General features: G+C 35.0%; 1 protein-coding gene across 2 annotated transcripts; it reads left to right on the top strand.

The window, feature by feature from the left end:
* Positions 1–967: 967 nt before the first annotated feature.
* LOC128241807 (uncharacterized) lies at positions 968–8,269 on the top strand. 2 transcript variants are annotated; one of them, XM_052958891.1, is made up of 4 exons: positions 968–1,106; positions 1,859–2,133; positions 4,373–4,471; positions 6,637–8,269. In XM_052958891.1, exons 1-4 carry the CDS (start codon positions 1,007–1,009, stop codon positions 6,754–6,756), a joined length of 594 nt encoding a protein of 197 aa, XP_052814851.1. In that variant the 5' UTR covers positions 968–1,006; the 3' UTR covers positions 6,757–8,269. The 2 variants fall into 2 exon arrangements, with proteins under 2 accessions (XP_052814851.1, XP_052814852.1); XM_052958892.1 differs by lacking the exon at positions 968–1,106 and adding an exon at positions 1,346–1,473.
* Positions 8,270–20,213: the final 11,944 nt, after the last annotated feature.

The following is a 20,213-nucleotide window of genomic DNA, read 5'->3' on the forward strand; positions in this document are numbered from 1 at the left end:
CCACACACACAGCCCCAGGTCCGGGGAATAGCGGGGACTTTGGCTTTCGGTCCAGCCAAGCCCGGACAAATATATTTTGCGCGAAGATAAAACCACCCCATTCAAGGAAGGTAAAAACACGGCCCATTTCTCCTGCTATCCCCTGTATAGTCCCGGACCTGAGGGCCGTGGTTACAATTGACAGTTGCATTATATTAACACACGGCTTTGCATGCAGTTTTAAAATAAAATACAAAAGAAAACTTATTATCATGTATACTTAGCATTGAATTCACTTACGATCTCATATTGGCTGAGAACATTTAGATTGTTCTTTAATTTGTAAAAGAAAAGTTTGGTAGATGTTATAGACAGACGTTTTAGAAAACAAATTTGTTTATAGACTTAAAGAAAAACATCAACATTTTTTTGTAGTATGTACTCTCTTACTTTTATTTTGTAAATACAGTCGAACCCCGTTGGCTCGAACTCCCAGGGACCGATGAAAATAACTCGAGCCTCGGGAAAATCGAGCTAAGCGGGAAAGCTTACATTTGGTATAAAGAAACTGGTGTTTAACATGCAATTCGAGCCAACGAGGAATTCGAGCCAAGCGAGTTTGAGCTAACAGGGTTCGACTATACTGGAAAACTTCTCTGATCGTTAGTCTTTTGGTAGTTTTTATATAAGTTCCACCAGCATTTGAACATTTCTAAAAAACTTGAACTTTATTAAATTAGTCTATGAGGAATAGATTTCGATAATTTATCAGTATTTTTGGATATGGAGTGCTCTTATAGTGTCTTCAATATGTTATTGGTTATTGAATCTACCAGGATCATCGAAACTTTTCTTGACGTTTTGGCCTTAAGATAATTCTCTGTTCTAGGCATTAATTTATGTGATTTTGTTTTTGTTAAACTCGTAGTTAATATCGTGTATCGGTGTTTAAAATGTGTTGCTCGGTTCTCTTTCTCTGTGGATTTTAGTTGTCGTTGCAAAGGTTAAATAATTAAAACATTATAAAATGGCGCGATTTAACGCCGTGCAAGATGACGACGTCATTGACGTCACCTGCGGTTCGTTTGTCTGTAAAACGTACAAAATAGCCGTGGTCATAATACAAGGTAATGCTGCTTTTAATTAAATTATGATAAAGGGCTATGTATTAAATATTTATCACATTAACATAATTTTGTGAACAATACCGTTTTAAGATTTATTGCGTAGTGAAATACAGTTAGATCTACGCATCAATTTTAGAAGTCTTTGCGGGTTTTGTGAAGCTCTCTTTCCGTCCATTATATTTGCGAGAAAGACTTTTGTTAGAGGCTCAATATGTCGCCAGGCAAGTTACATTTATAATATCGATTTTGCTTGTCTTGTTTTGTGCGCTTTTATCAGAAGTCAGCTGGAAATTGTATACGATATTGAATAATTAAAAGGTTTATGATTTCCGTGTTCATGTCTTAACGGATAAATTGCACAATAATTGTAAGTCCATGAACATTCAATTACCTAAATAATGTTTGTAGGTTATTTTGTGTCAGCAATTGTTTTATGTCAGTAGCATTTTCTTTCGAATGAGTTAACTTAGTTTGTTTTTTTTTAAAGTAAGACGGTTTCGTTGACACCTTAATAAATCTAATTTATTAACTGTTTTCAATTTGATATAGCGTACATTTATACGTTCATGCAGCTGCGTATATACATACATAATTCTTTGAGATAGTGTTAATGTATCTACAAAATCATGTATAAAGATATCTGAATATTTGAAAACATTTAAACACAAACAAGACTGGCAAGTGTTGATTAATATCAAAAACCCAAAGTGACAAAACAAGTAATCCTCGTTCTCGCACTCTTAATGTTGCAGCGGTTTCTGCCATGATGTCAGTGGAAGCTCTTTTTCTTGGAATACTAGTATGCGCTGCGTCCGGAGTATTCAACAAACGTGCTGCTACGTCATCAGAAAGTTGTGACGTCAGCGAAGATGCATTGAAACGCAAATTGGGAAGTATATGCATATCCGATAAACCCATGCTTAACGTTCGTTATGGCAGAAATAATGAGTTCCAGTGCGACGAAACATATTCTAAATCGCATACTTCTTCTCCACCAATTAAAGTGAGCTTTAACCAAGCAGAAGCGGTAAGTTTAACATTTGTTAATGTTTTCAGTTGTAAATAATATCACCTTGGAATCGAGTTATATCTACACACATTGTGTAAAACCTTTGCGATAAAGAACGGCGGAGCGAGAAAAGCGAATGAGACCTTCTTGTTAATTTAAAAGTTCACGCAATATGTTCTAAATGAAACATGTTCCAACGTAGAAATGTAGGTCATAATATAATATGGGTTTAACTCTACATAAAATGCTAAAATAATAATAATTTCATTTGATTATATCCATTTGGTAAGCACATAATATAACATCTCTTAGTTAATGGCTCGATTGTTCAATACGTTGTTTAAGTTAACAACGGGATTAATGACGTCGTTGTTAACTTTTAAGGATGAACTATTTGATGGTGTGCTCATTTATTTAAATAAAGTAAAGTACAGATTCAACTGTTGTCTCATTATTGTTAGGAATACTGCAGATCATAAGTGTACATGTGAAACTTACAGAGGAATATTGATTTGAAAGTTTACAACCATGACGATTAAAACGTTGATAGCTTTAACAAAATTCTGAACAATCGGCCCAAGGACATTATCTATACTCCATGTGTTTTTATTCTTAATTGTAAGTTAACTTGATTAAACTATCATTGTTCATATAAAATCCAATCAAGTAAAAAGATGTAATCGGTTGCATGATATGGCCATTGAAGAGTCAATCAGGAAATACACTCGAGTATATTATGCAATCAGTTTGTATTAAAAAGTAGTTTTAATATTGCAGTGTTACGAAATTGTTTAAATATTTCTTTCGATTTAATGTGTAATCCGATTATGCGCATGCCTGTATATATGGACTATTTTAAGAGAGATATAGATTTTTAAATAAACCGCCGGAGGGCAATTTTCGAGAACTAGATAAATCGCCATATTAATATACCGAAAGCAGTTTATCAAATGCCGTCATAATGACGCTGGAAAAAAATGAACGCCATTTTGCCACTAAAATCATAATTATTGACCTCCGTCAATAATAAATTTTTTGTCACCATGAAAGCATTTTTATCAGCTAATAATTAATTTATTCTATATAATATCATACATAATGTCGCCGTGATAAAATGTCATCATTATGTTTATAAGATATATATAGATCAAGAGTAATAATTATCCAAAACTCGTACAGTTGTGTCATAAATAAATATCGTTAAAAATGGCTGTGCTATACTGGTATAACGCAGTTGGCGTGGTTAAAGTGTGTGGAGTCCCGTCCCCGATAATGACATCAGCCCCGCAATTCCTTACTTATATTTACACCAATTGTTCATGATTTCATTCAAGAAGTTTTTAAGAAATACTTCATTTCACTTAAGAATACCTTACAGTAAATATTTCTCACCCATTCTGTAAATAGAACGACACGACCGTAACAGGAAACAGTTTTCAAATGACGTTACAATAACGCGGGAAAAGATCAACCACTTAAAATCACTTACAAAAGTAAAGTTGGAACGCTTATGACAACAATTCGTTTAACATGTCATAAATTTACACTTTCTAACATGTGTATTTAAGTTTCTCGGGGCGTGCTGACACAATACAAACATTGACAAGATAAACAATGTTCATGTCCATTGTTATGCGACGATCGCAATCCGAACATATCCGAAGATGTTGCGTTCATCGGATGATAATCGCAACTGCCGAAAGGCAGCATATTAAAGGAAAGGCTGTTGAAGCGTAAATAAGAGCGTTGTAACCGGCGGTCTGCCAAAACTACGTAAAAAGTATTTTAATATATGGAAACATTTTTGCCTAACTTACTAATGCACCAGTCAATTGTAACCCCCCCCCCCCCCCAGGTCCGGGGTATACCGGGGATAGCTGGGGAAATGGGCCGTGGTTTTACCTTTCAGGTGGCCCCGTAGTGCCGTGTGAATGCGGTGTGTTTTTCTTCGCGCAAAATATAGCGGGGAATGGGCCATACCTAGGGTCCCATGGGTGCGGGGGCATTTGGCGGGGATTTTACCATCAGTTCGTCTCCGCAGAGTGGGGATTTACCCTGGGTTGGCTGGACCGAAAGTCAAAGTTCCCGCTGTTCCCGGACCTGGGGGCACCGTGGTTACAACTGACTCTTGCAAAATACAACATCTTAAGATTCTCACAACTATATGTTGTGCGTATGCATTTGACGCAAACTATAAATGTTTATTGACGTTTCATTGACAGCTTATATTTTCTATATCATTATATCTGCTTCCCAGGGAAAGACGTACACCCTTCTGATGGTTGACCCAGATGCCCCTCACTACAGTTTGGAAAAGCTTACATTCTTCCTTCACTGGGCCGTTACAGGCATAACAGTAGGTCACTCCTTGTAAAAAAATGATGATATGTTATTGTAGTCGTATTCCTACCGATTCGAAGGTTTCGGAAAGGGGATATTGTTTTGGCATCGAAGCTGGATAACGAGAGGTCAAGATTACTTGGTCTAATTTAAATGCTACACGATGTAAACTATTCTTTTATCTCACATAATTGCAATCAATCTAATATCTCATATCCAACGTTCATAAGAGTCAATCAATCATCAGTTGTTTTGAATGTTTTGGTTTAAACAACACTTAAGTTCCATTCTATCTAACAAATATACGTTTGGGACAAAATTTCAAGAATCTCCCCCGTCCAAATGTAACGGCTAATAGAATTTGAATGGCCACATAGTATCAGGACGTCACATGACATTTGTAAATCTTTTGAATTACCACATATAATCAGAACGCCACGTGACAGTTCTTAACGTACTGGCTAATCATATAGTATCAATGTGCCTGACATTTCTAATTTGATAGATTTTTTTTAATGCAAACGAAATTTCAGAAGCTATCAAATCAATAAACCTTTATCAAATAATTTCAACAAGTGATTGGCAATTGGTATCCAAACAGAATCATGAAATTTTGAACTAAATTTGTGTTAGTTTTTGTCCTACAGGGAGAAAATCTGAAAAGTGGAACCATCGAGGGAACAACACTAATGGGTACTTTATATCATGTTATTTCGATAGTTAAAGGAGCGTTAACTAATGCAATCAATCTCGTATGTTTACATGCTGGATTCTGTTTCTCAGTTTGCAAACTTTAACAACATTCATTGTCTTTTTATGTCCATTTTCATGAAATAACTGATAATTGTAGCGTCCCATTTCTCGATTACAGCTTATTGGTATATATGCAATAACTTTGTTATAATCTTCACTTAATAAAGAAAATATGTAATACTTTATAAAGCGCATCATTTCGGGAATATCGTGTAATTTGAACGACGCCAGTGTTCGCATAGAATGATGTTAACAAAGACGTCGTAACGCCCTGGTGGTACATACAAACGTAAATGGAAACTCGAAGTTTAAAAAGTGCAAATATTGACATACCTTGTTTAAGATGAGCGCATGCGTCAAATCTCAGTACCAAAGTAAATAGATTAAGATTAATGTCAGGAATGTCAAAGTGTGTGTCGTCTCAGCCGCTTGTCAGATTATACCTACTTCCCCTTAGTTTTATCCCTATATAAGCTTCTTTACAGAATCAGACTGGTTTATTCTGTTTTTTTAGAAGTGACTGGTTCCCAGATCACAACAATAACATGATGACTGGTATCCATTGTTTTAAAGTGACACTCTTATTCAAAATCCATATATACACATGTATAACGAATATACGTTTTCAATGATAAACCTTTAACAAATTACTCAATAATGCATTTATGGAGATATTAATTACTGATAACAAGATTGTAACCATGTATTTAATAGCTAAAAATGAAAAAAATATTAAATGATTGGTGAGTGTTTAAAGATCTACTGTGATATATTATCTTCTCCAAAGGTAGGAATACCGTGTTTTGCATCTTTCTTTCAAATTTTACTAGGTAACCCTCAGAAGAACAATTGTTTTCGACATTTATATAACATTTTTGGTATATTCAAACAATTGTATTAATTGTGGTAAATCTTATTTGGGAATAAGAGTTCATCTTTAAGTCGAGGGTTTCTTAGTTGCTGTGTGCTGCTCGTTGGGCATCCTCAATCAGCTCAAGCCGCTGGCATACAATTGGCTAACATCAATAGGTCGCTGTTTTCTATATGGTTAAGAGCTAAAACCTGAAAACGCCTATGGAGCAAAACGTCTCAATGTTTTAGGGTAGTTAGAAAAGTATATGACTAATTTTGCCTTAGATTATATGAACTGCACCGAGTTTAATATTTCATGAGAACCTTAATATGGTCAAAGTTTGAAAGTACTTTCTGTTAGATAATGTATGCCATTCAATATAACAATAAATCAATCTGAATAACCAACTATCACAGAGTAACGTATTCAAAATCATAGTTCACATCATTTAATAACACTGGACATCGTGAAATCAAAATGAAGAGAAAAGAGTATTGGTTTGTGTAGCATTTGAGACCAAATAGACGTAAATTACCTTTGTTACCCCCAGAACATGTCTATTTTTTCCATTTCAGGTTACTACGGTCCTTCTCCACCTTCGGGAAGTCATAGATACCAACTGGTCTTGTTCAGTTCAAAAACTGGTCCTGACGTACATCTTGCGGATGAAAACAGAAGTCAATTCTCACTGCTAAATTTCGTAAATTTGAACAGTGAAAGTATTTGCTCGGTAGTCGCTGTGTTCCAGTTCCAGGTACCAGCTTAGTCCCGTGGACATCGATAAAAATAACGTCTTATTTGTGTTAACATTCACTAATAATGACCTTTAGTTAAAGCCGTAATACTATTAGCTTTTATGTGTACGTTTCAGTTTTTAGTGCCATCTTTGAAACATTTACGAGACGATTTCAAAAATTAAAAGTAAGATTCGCAAATATCGCTGAAGGGCTTACTTAACCGTAGATATATACGAGTTATTAAGTTCAATAACATTTTTTTGTCGTTTGATATCTAACGTAATGGTTTCTTACGTATTGTTTCAGGTTTATTAATATTTCAATAATATATATAATTATTAAATGAGAAACAAATGCTTACCATATTATTATTTTTCATGAAGTATATTAGAAAAACAATTTATGATTTTGAATTAAATTTGACGTTACGTTGTTAAATAAGTTTGATATTGTGCGGTGATTTTCTTGTTACATAGAGGCCAGGGGCGGTAATCAATGTGTGTTATCCTTAGCCTGATATTTTTTCGAGATTTCATATCGTCTAATAGCCAGTTTTTAAACAGTCTAACAAACACTTAAATTCTACTCTTAAACTTTAGTTACACATCTAATGTTATTCAATCTTTTACATTTTTCCTGATATGACCTCGATATTCCATACCGTCTAATGGCAAAACAAAACACTATAATTCTACTCATAAGCTTAAGTTACTCATCTTAGCTGTTTACTGAATACAGCCAAATGTCTTAATTGGAGCCTCCACAACTCTTCTTTAATCTTCGTTAATGTGTGTCCTTTGTGCTGGTCCATTGGATTTATAAATTAACACAAAACATTTTGCAAAACACCCCAAAGAATTTTAAAACACTTTTCAAACATGTTAAATATGCTTGTCTCCAGCAATTAAAACTATAACACTTTTCAGATGTGTCGATATCTATATAAGCATTTTTAAGTTTAACATTAATAAAAGCGACTGTCATATTGAAATATAAATATACAAAGTTTAACGTTACTTCGATCACTTTATAAATGAGAATAACCTTAGATACACTCGGTCTGTGGCAGTTAAACTTGGGCAGTTTTAAACAGTATGGCCTATAATGTATACATTGTACAAAGATAAGATTGACTTTCAATAGAAGCTCAATATGTCGACAGGCAAGTCGAGTTTATAACTTAGACTTAGTGTTCTTATTATGTTCGGTATGATCCCAATTATTAGAAGACAGGTGGAAACTTTACATGTCGTTACTTATTTTTATAGCAGTTCTTGGCCACTAAACGCCAGCTAATTTTACAATTTTATTGAACGGACATAAAAAGAAAATCGGATAATGTGGTACCGTGTAAAAACATTTACTGCAGGCTGGCACGGATTTCGTTTCAATATTGTGTGAATTGTGGTGCTAGGAGGTTTTCTCCACCGAGTCGGACTCACTCATATTTCGAGACCGGCTAGAATATCAAATAACGGTAACACATTTTCGAATTTGCGAAATATATCCGTTCGATAAAATAATCAAATAAAATATTAATCATGTTCGTGTGTGTATAATAAAACAAAGGGAACAGATGTACTGTGGTGTTGTCGACAGCTCGTTTTTTTTGCACTACCTTTAAGGGGTGGAGCTAGCGTTTAGTGGCCATGCAGTAATTAGGTTGCGAACTACTACATGTGCGTAAGTGACAGTTTGTGTAGGATGTGGGCAATAAGTTTTAACACTTGATAGATAAACAAACAAATAATTAATTGGAATGCTTTATTATGTTAACTCATATTATTTTAATGTTCAAAACAAAAAAGCATATGATTAAAGTACATATAATAATGTTAGTGTTAATAAATGGTGTTTTCAATCAATATCAATAACCACAAATACCTCAGATAACAAATCGCAAAAATATCGCTAATATTTTTATTTGTTCTTAAATCACTTTTGTTTGTGTTTGATTTTGGGTTTTTATTATAAACGTCAAATGAGTTAAACATAAAAATGCATTAAAAAAAAAGTTCGTGCATATATCAAGTGTACAACTAAATAGCATAACGATTTTGGTGGACACAACCTTTCCCTAAATAGCGTAACTATTTTGGTGGACACAACCTTTCCCTAAATAGCGTAACGATTTTGATAAACACAACCTTTCCCTAAATGGCGTAACGATTTTGGTGGACTCAACCGTTCTATAAATAGCGTTAACATTTCGGTGAACTCAACCTTTCCCTAAATGGCGTAACGATTTTGGTGGACTCAGCCTTTCTATAAATAGCGTAACGATTTCGGAGGACTCAACCTTTCTATAAATAGCGTAACGATTTTGGTGGACTAAGCCTTTCTATAAACTGCACAAATTATGGTATGTCAATGAAAAGCTGATGACACAATGTTCAGCGGCATTCACTTCGAGGTTCAAATAAACACACGATTCTTTTAAGTCACATCTACAGAAAGGATGCAGAATTATATGAGGTATTACGTTTGGCAAATTGTTATTATAAAGTGATTTAACACAGATAACAAGGACAATGTTGTTTTTTTTCAATTCACAAACGTGACGATGTAAGATAACCCCTTGTTTGTACATTTGTACTGTAGTGATGTCTGCCATGGTGTCCGTTGCTGCTCTAGTTCTCGGACTACTCGTTGGCACTGCGTTAGGAGCAAATAACGAACGTGCTTCTACGTCATCAGGACTGTGTGACGTTAACGCAGCTACACTGAAACGCGAATTGGGAAGTATTTGTGAACCCCCAACAACTCTGCTCAACGTTCGTTATGGCAGTGATGATTTTTTTCTGTGCGACGAAACGACTTCTAAATTGGAAACTTCTTCTCAACCAACGGAAGTGATATTTGACCAAGCTGAGGCGGTAGGCTTCCCTTTACAAATGTCGTGTTTTAAATTGTATTTTTTCATTGTGGAATAATACTATCTTGAGAACACATTGCATCATTAGGCGTGAGCCCAACGAGCGAGTCTTTCTTATAATTGAAGGCTTTAAGCTGTGTGTTTAAATTTACTTAAAGATCAACGTGTTTTTAGCCAACAGGGATTCCAATAATTACGCCATGTATGGTAAGGTGTCGGTATGCAATTCAACAACTATAGATTAAAAAAAAAACTTATGCGTTTGATGCAAAATAAATGTTTAGTTTGACCATATTAAAGACGTATTTTGTCATTTTGTATTTATATATTAATACATGTTCTCTCCTTCTCCCCTACATGGAAAAATTGGTCCCAGCCTGGTCTCGTGTATGGATGCTGAGGTATCTTTGAGATTGCCAACCCGATTTTAGGGCATTTTATGCTGCATTTTAGCGTATAAAATAACCTTATAGGCGAATGGAAATTGTGACGTAATAACGTCAGCGCTGCGTCGACTTGCGCGTGACGTAGGGTATGGAAGGACTTAAATTTCAATACCGGAACCAACCTCCTATCATTATTGGTTCCGAAGATATGTACGAGATTAGCTCCCCCTTATGAGCTATATGGGAGCGCGTTTTGTTTACGAAATGTCCCGAATTTGCGCATACTTTGACGCGCTAAAAACCAGTGACCAAATATCATTCCGGACACCCCGAGGATGCATCTTGAAGGGTTAAGCGTCCCCTACATGGAAAAATTGGTCCCAGCCTAGTCACGTGTAGGGATGCTGAGATATCTTCGAGATTGCCAACCCCATTCTAGCGCATTTTGTGCTGCATTTTAGCGTATAAATTAACATTATAGGCGAATGAAAATTGTGACATAATAATGTCAGCACTGCACCGATGTGCGCGTGACGTAGGGTATGGGGAGACGTAAATTTCAATACCAGAACCAATCTCCTATCATTATTGGTTCCGAAGATATGTACGAGATTAGCTCCCCCTTATGAGCTATATGGGAGCGCGTTTTGTTTACGAAATGTCCCGAATTTGTGCATACTTTGACGCGCTGAAAACCAGTGACCAAATATCATCCCGGACACCCCGAGGGGTGAATCTTGAAGGATTTAGCATCCGTGTAGGGATGCTGAGATATCTTCGAGATTGCCAACCCCATTCTAGGGCATTTTGTGCTGCATTTTAGCGTATAAATTAACCTTATAGGCGAATAAAATTTGTGACGTATTAACGTCAGCGCTGCACCGACGTGCGCGTGACGTAGGGTATGGAGAGACGTAAATTTCAATACCAGAACCAACCTCCTATCATTATTGGTTCCGAAGATATGTACGAGATTAGCTCCCCCTTATGAGCTATATGGGAGCGCGTTTTGTTTACGAAATGTCCCGAATTTGCGCATACTTTGACGCGCTGAAAACCAGTGACCAAATATCACCCCGGACACCCCGAGGGTGCATCTTGAAGGGTTTAGCGTCCCCTACATGGACAAATTGGTCCCAGCCTGGTCACGTGTAGGGATGCTGAGATATCTTCGAGATTGCCAACACCATTCTAGGGCATTTTGTGCTGCATTTTAGCGTATAAATTAACATTATAGGCGAATGAAAATTGTGACGTAATAAGGTCAGCGCTGAACCGACGTGCGAGTGACTTAGGGTATGGAGAGACGTAAATTTCAATACCAGAACCAACCTCCTATCGTTATTGGTTCCGAAGATATGTACGAGATTAGCTCCCCCTTATGAGCTATATGGGAGCGCGTTTTGTTTACGAAATGTCCCGAATTTGCGCATACTTTGATGCGCTGAAAACCAGTGACCAAATATCATCCCGGACACCCCGAGGGTGCATCTTGAAGGGTTTAGCGTCCCCTACATGGAAAAATTGGTCCCAGCCTGGTCACGTGTAGGTATGTTAGATATCTTTGAGATTGCCAACCCCATTCTAGGGCATTTTGTGCTGCATTTTAGCGTATAAATTAACCTTATAGGCGAATGGAAATTGTGACGTAATGACGTCAGCGCTGCACCGACGTGCGCGTCACGTAGGGTATGGAGATATATAATCGCTACCAGTCTCAGATACACATGCTTTATTGCATAATGATTGCTTTAAATAATGATCCTTTAGTGCATGAGACGATCAACAATGACTTCAAGCCTGCTCAAAACATATTTATTGTCAAAAATAAGATTTAATTTCCAAACTTCGAGCAACATTGTTTATACCGGAAGCCGCCATTTTGATTGAATTTATTGAAACCCATGCTGAACCGATCGATATACAGTATTAAAACACTACGCATCGGTATCAAATTATCCTTGATTACTTTAAGCCTTTTAATAAATTATTACTTGAAAAAATCTGCTTGGCGATCAAAATGAAGGTGCGGGCGCACAAAATTTTTTTTTATTTTTTTTTTACATTTTCAAAAAAATAGGAGCGGTAAATCCGCGGAACGAAATATCAATTTTGTGTGGCCTAAAGTATGCATTTTGAATCAAATCAATGAAAATAAGATATTTAAGATTTTATGAAGTAACTGTATCAAATGAAAAGTGGTACTTAACTTTAGTAAATGACCTAAGTTGAAAATGGCTTGTGTTGTTTTATCGATATCTTCCAGGTAAAGGCTTTAACATTGCGAACTGCTTTAAGTTCCCCGACCCCCCCCCCCCCCCCGTGATCACTTACGTGCTTTTATTTATCATTCCAAGAATGTATGCATGTAAAATAAATGTATTATCCAAATGTGTTTTAAACACACCACCGTATTCCGGCCGTAGTATTATTATTTGAAGAAAAAAAGCTTTGTTTAAATTTGAAAACATCTTCTTTTCGTAAAACGTTATACTTTAAAATATTTAAGCAATTTCATACAATACGGGTCATTGTGTAATTGAGTCATCCCGTTTCATATTTCTAACATGGAATAATGACATATTAAGTACATCTTAGGATAAATCTTGAGTGCTATCACATTACAACGCAGTTATAATGAAAACTTTCACGATGATAATGGCGGATATGTCACATAATTATCACTCAAATGGAAATTCAAATATCTTCATAAAAACGAGACAGATATAAAAACGAAAAAAATCCTATAAGTGTCATACACTGCATTAAACTGCCATTAATTGCAACCAAACATAATAAAGATAACGTTTTCACGTGACAAGTTATTTAGTTCGAAAAATTTAAACATTACAGATATCGTATTTTATATGACTTCATTACGATTTTTCGCATATTTTTTCATGAATTCAATCAAATTAATAAATTTGAAATGTTTAAGAGCCATATAGAACACTTAATTATTTTCGCGTTAAAATAATTACCTGGCTTTTATCAATGTTTTTTTCGAGTTTCCTCTTGATAGATATTATGTTTTATATCCTCCATTAATATCGCGAAACTTTCCAAGAAGGCTACGTGGTTATACGAAGGCAGAAATATGACACTGTGAAGGGAATGTGTATTGGTTTTAATATAATTATTAGTGATAATGCGTTCGGAACATCTCGCGGGTGCATCAGCAACAATGCATATATTGGTTGTGTTTAAAATAACCCTGGTGCAATGGGCTTGCGCATGTGGCGTGTTTATCTTCTTGATCGCGCAAGCGCCGTTTCTTACCATCAGATTTAGCAATAATAGTAGCTGTCAGTCAGTTTCGTCCATTACCGTTGGTTGGCTGATGTTGAAAACAGACCCATACTTTGGAACAATTGATGTTTTACTTATCCAATAGTATTTGATGTAATTTTTGTCGACTTTTCTTAATTATTTCTTTTCTTTAAATCTGGATATTCTATGAATATATTTTCGTATGCGTATTTCATTACGATGCCTGATACTCCATATTTAACCGGTATCATTTGAAAGAGGTTTAAAATGGTAATATAGGAATAAAAAGAAAATTTAAATTAGTGTATATTAACATAATTTTGTAATACTTCCTTGCTGTGGAGAACGTTAACTTCGTTTTGATATCAAAAATATTTTGCAATACGAAATGGTAAGAGTATTATAAGTATAAAGAGAAGCTTTTTCGTTACATATATCTCAGTCATGAATATGTATTTGTTGCTCAAGTTACTAGTTCGGTAAAATTTGATGTCTTACTCAACTTGAGCTGAATAAAAGCTTCTATATTAAAAAATGCATTTTTTAAGTATTGGCAATACTAATTATTTTTGTTAAATTATTCCCTGAGTTATATTGATATATATTTTTCGCCGAGTTCTCTCTATATAATCATAGTGTGCTAACATCATAAGCTCCCATTTAAATCAAGGCAGCTGTATATCTGAAAAGCAAACTGTTTAGTATCGGAGTGTTATAACATTGCTGACATAGAAGTCATATACATTTGAGACATGAACAAGATTTCCGACAGAGAAATTATTGTTTCGATGCAAATGTAATTAAATTGTTCTGAAAAGAAGCAACACAACCTATTGTTGTAAATAACGTTGATAATTGATAGGCTGTCATGGACGAGACAATATGCTTAATAATGTAATGAAAAGAAGGTTCCAATCAAGAGATAAATTGTTCAAATATATAAAGACTCTGGCACTGGAACATAGTCATACCTATGACGTTTTTTACATGGTATTTCTCAACAAAATTGTGTTCGACAAAATTAATCAACACAATCTTTAGTATATGCTACACTGGAAAATGGTTTTGATTTTAAAAATAATTTGCAAACTCAAAATGTTAACAGTATTATATGTTTTAGAATATTTGTTAATTTGTTAATTTAATAGCTTTAAAAGGCCGCTGGTGTTTGTAACCCTTTTTGTCGCAGTCATCTTAGTCATAGTATGACTTTGTTGTCCAGTTTACTATATTCCCTACATTATATTGATAATAAAAATTCTATGCTGATTTCCCCTCTATGTAATTATAATATGGCCACAGGAAAAGCTCCTATTTGAATCAAAGCGAATGCATATCAGAAAAGCAAATTGACAAGTTTCTGATTGCATTTTGTTGCTGGCAAGGAATACAGATACAAATCAGGCATACACATATTTGAGTAGACAATCAACGACCGTTGCCATGCCTTCCAAATTCTATGCCAAATCGACATCTTTAATTAAAACTGCTATGAACTATTCTGTAACCATTTAAGTAAATACATATGAATGTCATTAACTGGCCTTATTTTCTCAATCAACTAATAAAAGGACCAAGCTAAACACATCATTTTTATTTCTGTATAGGTTGTGTAGTATTTACATTTTGACGAGTTCTTAGACTTTTTGAAGAAATTATCTTATACTAGAAACTACTTTTTAATTTAAAACATCAATGTTAAGATAGTGGTATGTAAAATTAGACACTTAAGCTATTCATGCTTGAGATTCTTCTGGAAATCAGGAACCCGATGTACTCACTGTTTGAAAACGTGTTTCTGGTTTTGTTAAACACTCCGGTGGAAAGTTATTCAATCTTCAAAGTGTATGTTTCGTCCCTTGTTTCAAATGAGACGTTTTTGAACAACATGTATCAATGAGCTCCATGTAAAAAAACGTGGATCTTTTACAAAACTGAGTTCATGGAAATATGAACAGCTTACCATCCACGAGCCATTGGATGGTCGTTTACCACTGGAAACCAAAGAGCGGTCTTAACAGGCGTGGAAATTGTTAGTTGAGTTTATGTCATGACCAGAAACGTTTTAAACCAACTGTGGTAGTGTTGTGAGTATTCATTACGATTGTCATTTAGTATTCATAATTATTTCTTTCAACATTGCATCTGTCCAATTGAAAGCAGGGTTCGTTCACTTTAAATTCCTATGGTACAATTCCCGCAATGTCAACGTTCATACTTGACAACAGGGCAACACACAGCGAACTTCCAAAACGAGTAAGGCTCGTAAACAACCAGACTCAAGTCTCAACTCCTTTGCTGCTTTTCACTTTCTCTTACTAAATATTTTATCATTGTTTCATTTTAATACTAATACTTTCCCTTCAATTTCATAATTTTCACGGTTGTAATGTGTTGTATTATTAGTTATAATATCAAATAGTTATCACAGCAAGCCTTTGAGGACTCGAATGAAATTCCTCAAACATTTCTCATGTATGTTTCTTTGATAACGAGATCCATGTTAAAAAAGACAAAGTTTCAATATTCAGAGCAAATATTTACTTATACTGCACACATCAATTCGGCAGTTGGTGATTATATAAATGTTCGTCAATGTTAATGATTTCAAAGTATGGTTTATAGCATTGCGTGGGACATAGTGTAGTATAGGGTCATACAATGAAGCCTGTGTCTAACGTCCGGTTTCATTTTAAGGTGTACCTATCAGAGAGTAACAATATGTCAAACGTCTAGGAAAATACAACATTGTTTTCGCATTATAGCTTTTTTTTCTTTTTTATATGTATACAGCCGGCGTCTGTAAAAGAAAAGGAATACAGTTAATACCTGAATGTTTATAAATTTCTGAAGCTTGTTATTTAAAATTGTTCAGGCCACGCCTAATTGATTCATCTGACTTGTTCATCGGATTTCTTTCAAAAAATAATGGAGTGAGCGAGCGAAATAATAATAATAATAATAATAATAATAATAATAATAATAATAATTGTTTTGCATTTAGCAAAAAAGAGAAACGAGCGAAGAGCGAACAAATATATAATATAGTCATTTAACTCACTTTTGCTCACATTTTATTCACTTCTTAACTAAACAATGATATTGTAAACAGTACAAAGATAACATCCAATGAAAGAATGATAACACTAAAAGATAAGTCTATACAAATATTAGTTTTGAGATCAAACAAATGCTATTTGAGAAAAAGCAAATATATTTCTTTGAACTATCTCATAGTCACCAGCCTGACCAGTGGCATATCCAAATCTATTAAAGAGGTTTTCCACTTTTCCTTAGGAAAACTTGGTTAAAATATTCTCTTTTAAAATCCATTGTCATATCTCATGCCAAGGAAATGACTACACAAGGCGACTTGAAAAATAACTCACAAAATGAATATAGGTATTTGCAATCAAATACAAACTACAGCTATCACTCTTGCTTTGACTACACGATTGACCTTGGTAGCCATCTAAGTTCTGGAAGAGAATTTACAATAGACCTTCACCGTATTGTTAACCAGCTGAAAATATGTCACAGAAAATTCCAGCTAGCGCCAGATTGATTTTAGGCTTTCTCAGAATTTAACGCCTATCTTTTTTAAACTTGCAGATCTTCATTATTATTTTTTAGATATCTTGCTCAAATTTAGACCGGTAATAGAAAACATAAGCATATATACAAACGACACTTTTACTTCTTTTGTACTGCAAATACTGATTGTGTCAATTTTCATATATAGCAAAAAAAATATCTAAAAAAATACAAGAATATGCAATATTTTTTCATAGACAAAAACCACTCAGCATAAATATTTAACACTTAAATGATTTCGAGATATAGCTTAAATATACACATGAACATCTAAACAATCTACAAACATTTATTCGCAACACAAAGTGTGATTAATACCTTTTTTCCAATCACACACTCTGACACCATTTTTTTTATTCTTTTTGACTAATATTTACAAAATATACACAATCCGGCTTGTTTGATGTTGTTGTTTTTTTGTGAATGGTAAAACTCATGGGATTGCATGAAGCACATTTGAATGTCAGTCAGTTTGATTTTTAGCATCATCCTACTGTCCACGAACATTGACTCATCGGCGACCAAGGCCTTTACCACCAGCACGGCCTCGTTGCCTCATGGGGACAGGAATTTCATGATCCGCTGCATCGGAGGAATCTGTAATTTTAATAAGAAATATTATACATAAATGTTCATTGTAGTATAATGTAGTATGCATTACTGAAACAGTTTTATGATAACACAAGAAATGTGGTGCTCGTTTCTTGGCCAAACTTTATTTTTCAATTACTGTACATGCATTGTATATGAATGAAATAAACACTATACTTTTATCTGTAGCAAAATAAAAACACACATGAATAAATCATTAAATGTATAATTAATTTTGAAGGAAACAAATAATACAAAAAATACAGCATATTTGCTATATTAACAGCAAAACAACAAAGAAGTTAAAATACACACCTGAAGCTTTTACCTGGACAAGTGTAGAAAGTATAGATGACCGATTGGAAACCATCTTTTCATTGTAACGGTCATCCAAATTCCCGTCAAATATGTCCGAACCAAATTCAAACTTTGGATAATCACTGTCATTCACGAAAAAAATCAGCACTTCTTGCCCAGTATATATACGATTACACAAATGAAAACAAACAGACTTTAAATGGTGGTATAATTGTCATTTGTTAACGTAATTTTAAGGAATTAGGAAGTGAAATAATGTGTTCGTGTTGCCAATTTAATCTCGACCATCTAGACGATTGTATCCGGGTCTATATCGTTCATTGATTATAATTAGAGCGGCTGCATGATTGAGCCGGTGCTTTGATAATTCTTACGATCGAAAAACGCGGTTAGAAGGGAAAAGGCCACATTCTACTAAACAAATTAGCGCTCTTAAAAAAAACAACTAATTTTACACGGTGCGGTCGCAACTGACAAAATAATAAACATATATTCTTTTTGCTTTTCTGAAGAAATAGGTGTTGGAAATCCGATGAACAAGTTATTAATTTTGTGAGCAGTTCCGATAAATTTGACTCACAAACTTAATATTTATGTATTAAGACATTTCCCTGAAAACGTAAATGCTTTTTGATTGAATATCTGACAAAAATGATTTCGTAAAACATGCTTAACTCCTTATTGCAGCTCTTCATGTTGTATCGGATATATGAGACATGTTTGCTAAATATTGAAGCTCAAAAATAAAAATGAGTTGATGTGTTAAAACAGTTAAAAAAATTGTTCCCACAATCGACTTTTGCATCGCTGCCGACCCTTAAAAGACATCGCGAGTGTACAGGGGGGATTTTGATCATACCCTATGCTCAAATGATCAGCTCTGATTTTGTTCATGAACTTCGATTTCGGCTCTGTGCCGTCCGTGCTCTGTATTGTGTATGATCGGTTATAATACTGAAAAACAACTTCAGTATTCCATTATAACATGAAACGGCCACCTGGGTTCCATCTCGGTAAAGGCATGGTATTTCTGTCATGATACCTTTTAACACGTTTGAGCTTTATGTCGATTTCGACCTTGGCAAAATCAACCTTAGGCACCGGGCCCTAACTTCTCGAAACTTCTTAAGCTTAACAGGCTTAAGACGCTTATTTCAATTAGCCAAAATACATACTGAAAGTGAATTGTGATAAATGAAAAATGGTTTATTCTGATAATCAAACAGATTATTCCTACATGATTTCTAAAAATTCTTGAAGAAGTAAATATAACACATTTTATAGAACAACAAAAATAGTGAGATTAGCTAAATCCTGTTATAAGGGACTTAAGAAGTTTCGAGAAATTGGGGCCGGGGATTTAAGAAGATTTGCAGATGAATATCTTAATGGAAGATGAATGTTGTGAATTTTTAACAAAGCAGGGTGTGCGTCGGTGTTCGCGTCTTCAGCCTTTTGTAATATACGTTTCGCAATTTTGACTGCGGATTCTGCATGAGCATTAGAGCAGGCAATTGAAGAACATGACGTCACGTGTTGATCCTCTATTTCACCAATCTTACCAACTCGTCTCATGTGAACTATTTTGCGTTTACTGTTTTTATCTGTATGGGACTACCGAGTCGGCTGAAATAAACTTTGAGCTTCGTAACTAAGGTTTTGCTTGAACTGTTTTGCGAATTGTCTCTTTGCGATAGTTAAATGCGTCGACCAAACAATGTTTTCTTTGTATTCGAGAATAAAAGGTTGCATTAGACATTTTGCCATGGTCGCTTGGGAAATTCATGCTGAGTCTACGATTCCTTTTTGATTTCAAGGCGATCTTTCTATCAAGCTAAAACATGTTCCGTAATCTGTTTCGACATGCCTAGCCAGGACAAAATACCGCAAGGACGGTTAATCACCTTCTGGCAACTGATTTAATTCATATGAACGGATGTCTGAATGTGCTACCCTTGGTATAATGAGGACATCTGAATATGAGCCAATCGTCATACCCTAACTCGTCCCTGTGGTTCCAGAGCTCGGTAGATTATGAGTCACACAATGTCCGCTCGCCCGGCCATCCCTTGAGAATTGCCTGCTTTACAGCCAGCAACTGCTCGACACTTTGCGTTTCAATATGGATTTGTTCTTTTCTTTGATCGCTTCTGTGAGCATCTAATTTGTGCCCCTTCCTGGGTAGGATTCTGCAACATAATTTCTAGATACACGTCACAGATCGGGATGTTTGATCCCTTCGTATGATTAAATTCTATGTCGAGTGTTCGTGATTCCATAATCAATCCGCAGACGTTACAGGGCTATACATAGTGGCGTTTTCTGGATTGAAATAAGTCACTCTCGACTATAGTCTGCTTGCCTTATAAGTAGTGTTTGAA

The sequence above is a fragment of the Mya arenaria genome, chromosome 7 (genome assembly GCF_026914265.1).
Source record: "Mya arenaria isolate MELC-2E11 chromosome 7, ASM2691426v1".
Classification (NCBI taxonomy): Eukaryota; Metazoa; Mollusca; class Bivalvia; order Myida; family Myidae; genus Mya; species Mya arenaria.

Bases quoted from the DNA above. Each gene is read 5' to 3' on its own strand.
- LOC128241807 (XM_052958891.1), top strand. From the start codon at position 1,007: ATGGCGCGATTTAACGCCGTGCAAGATGACGACGTCATTGACGTCACC. The intron at 2,134-4,372 runs GTAAGTTTAACA...TCTGCTTCCCAG, and splicing joins GCTTTAACCAAGCAGAAGCG to GGAAAGACGTACACCCTTCT. The intron at 4,472-6,636 runs GTAGGTCACTCC...TTTCCATTTCAG, and splicing joins GGGCCGTTACAGGCATAACA to GTTACTACGGTCCTTCTCCA.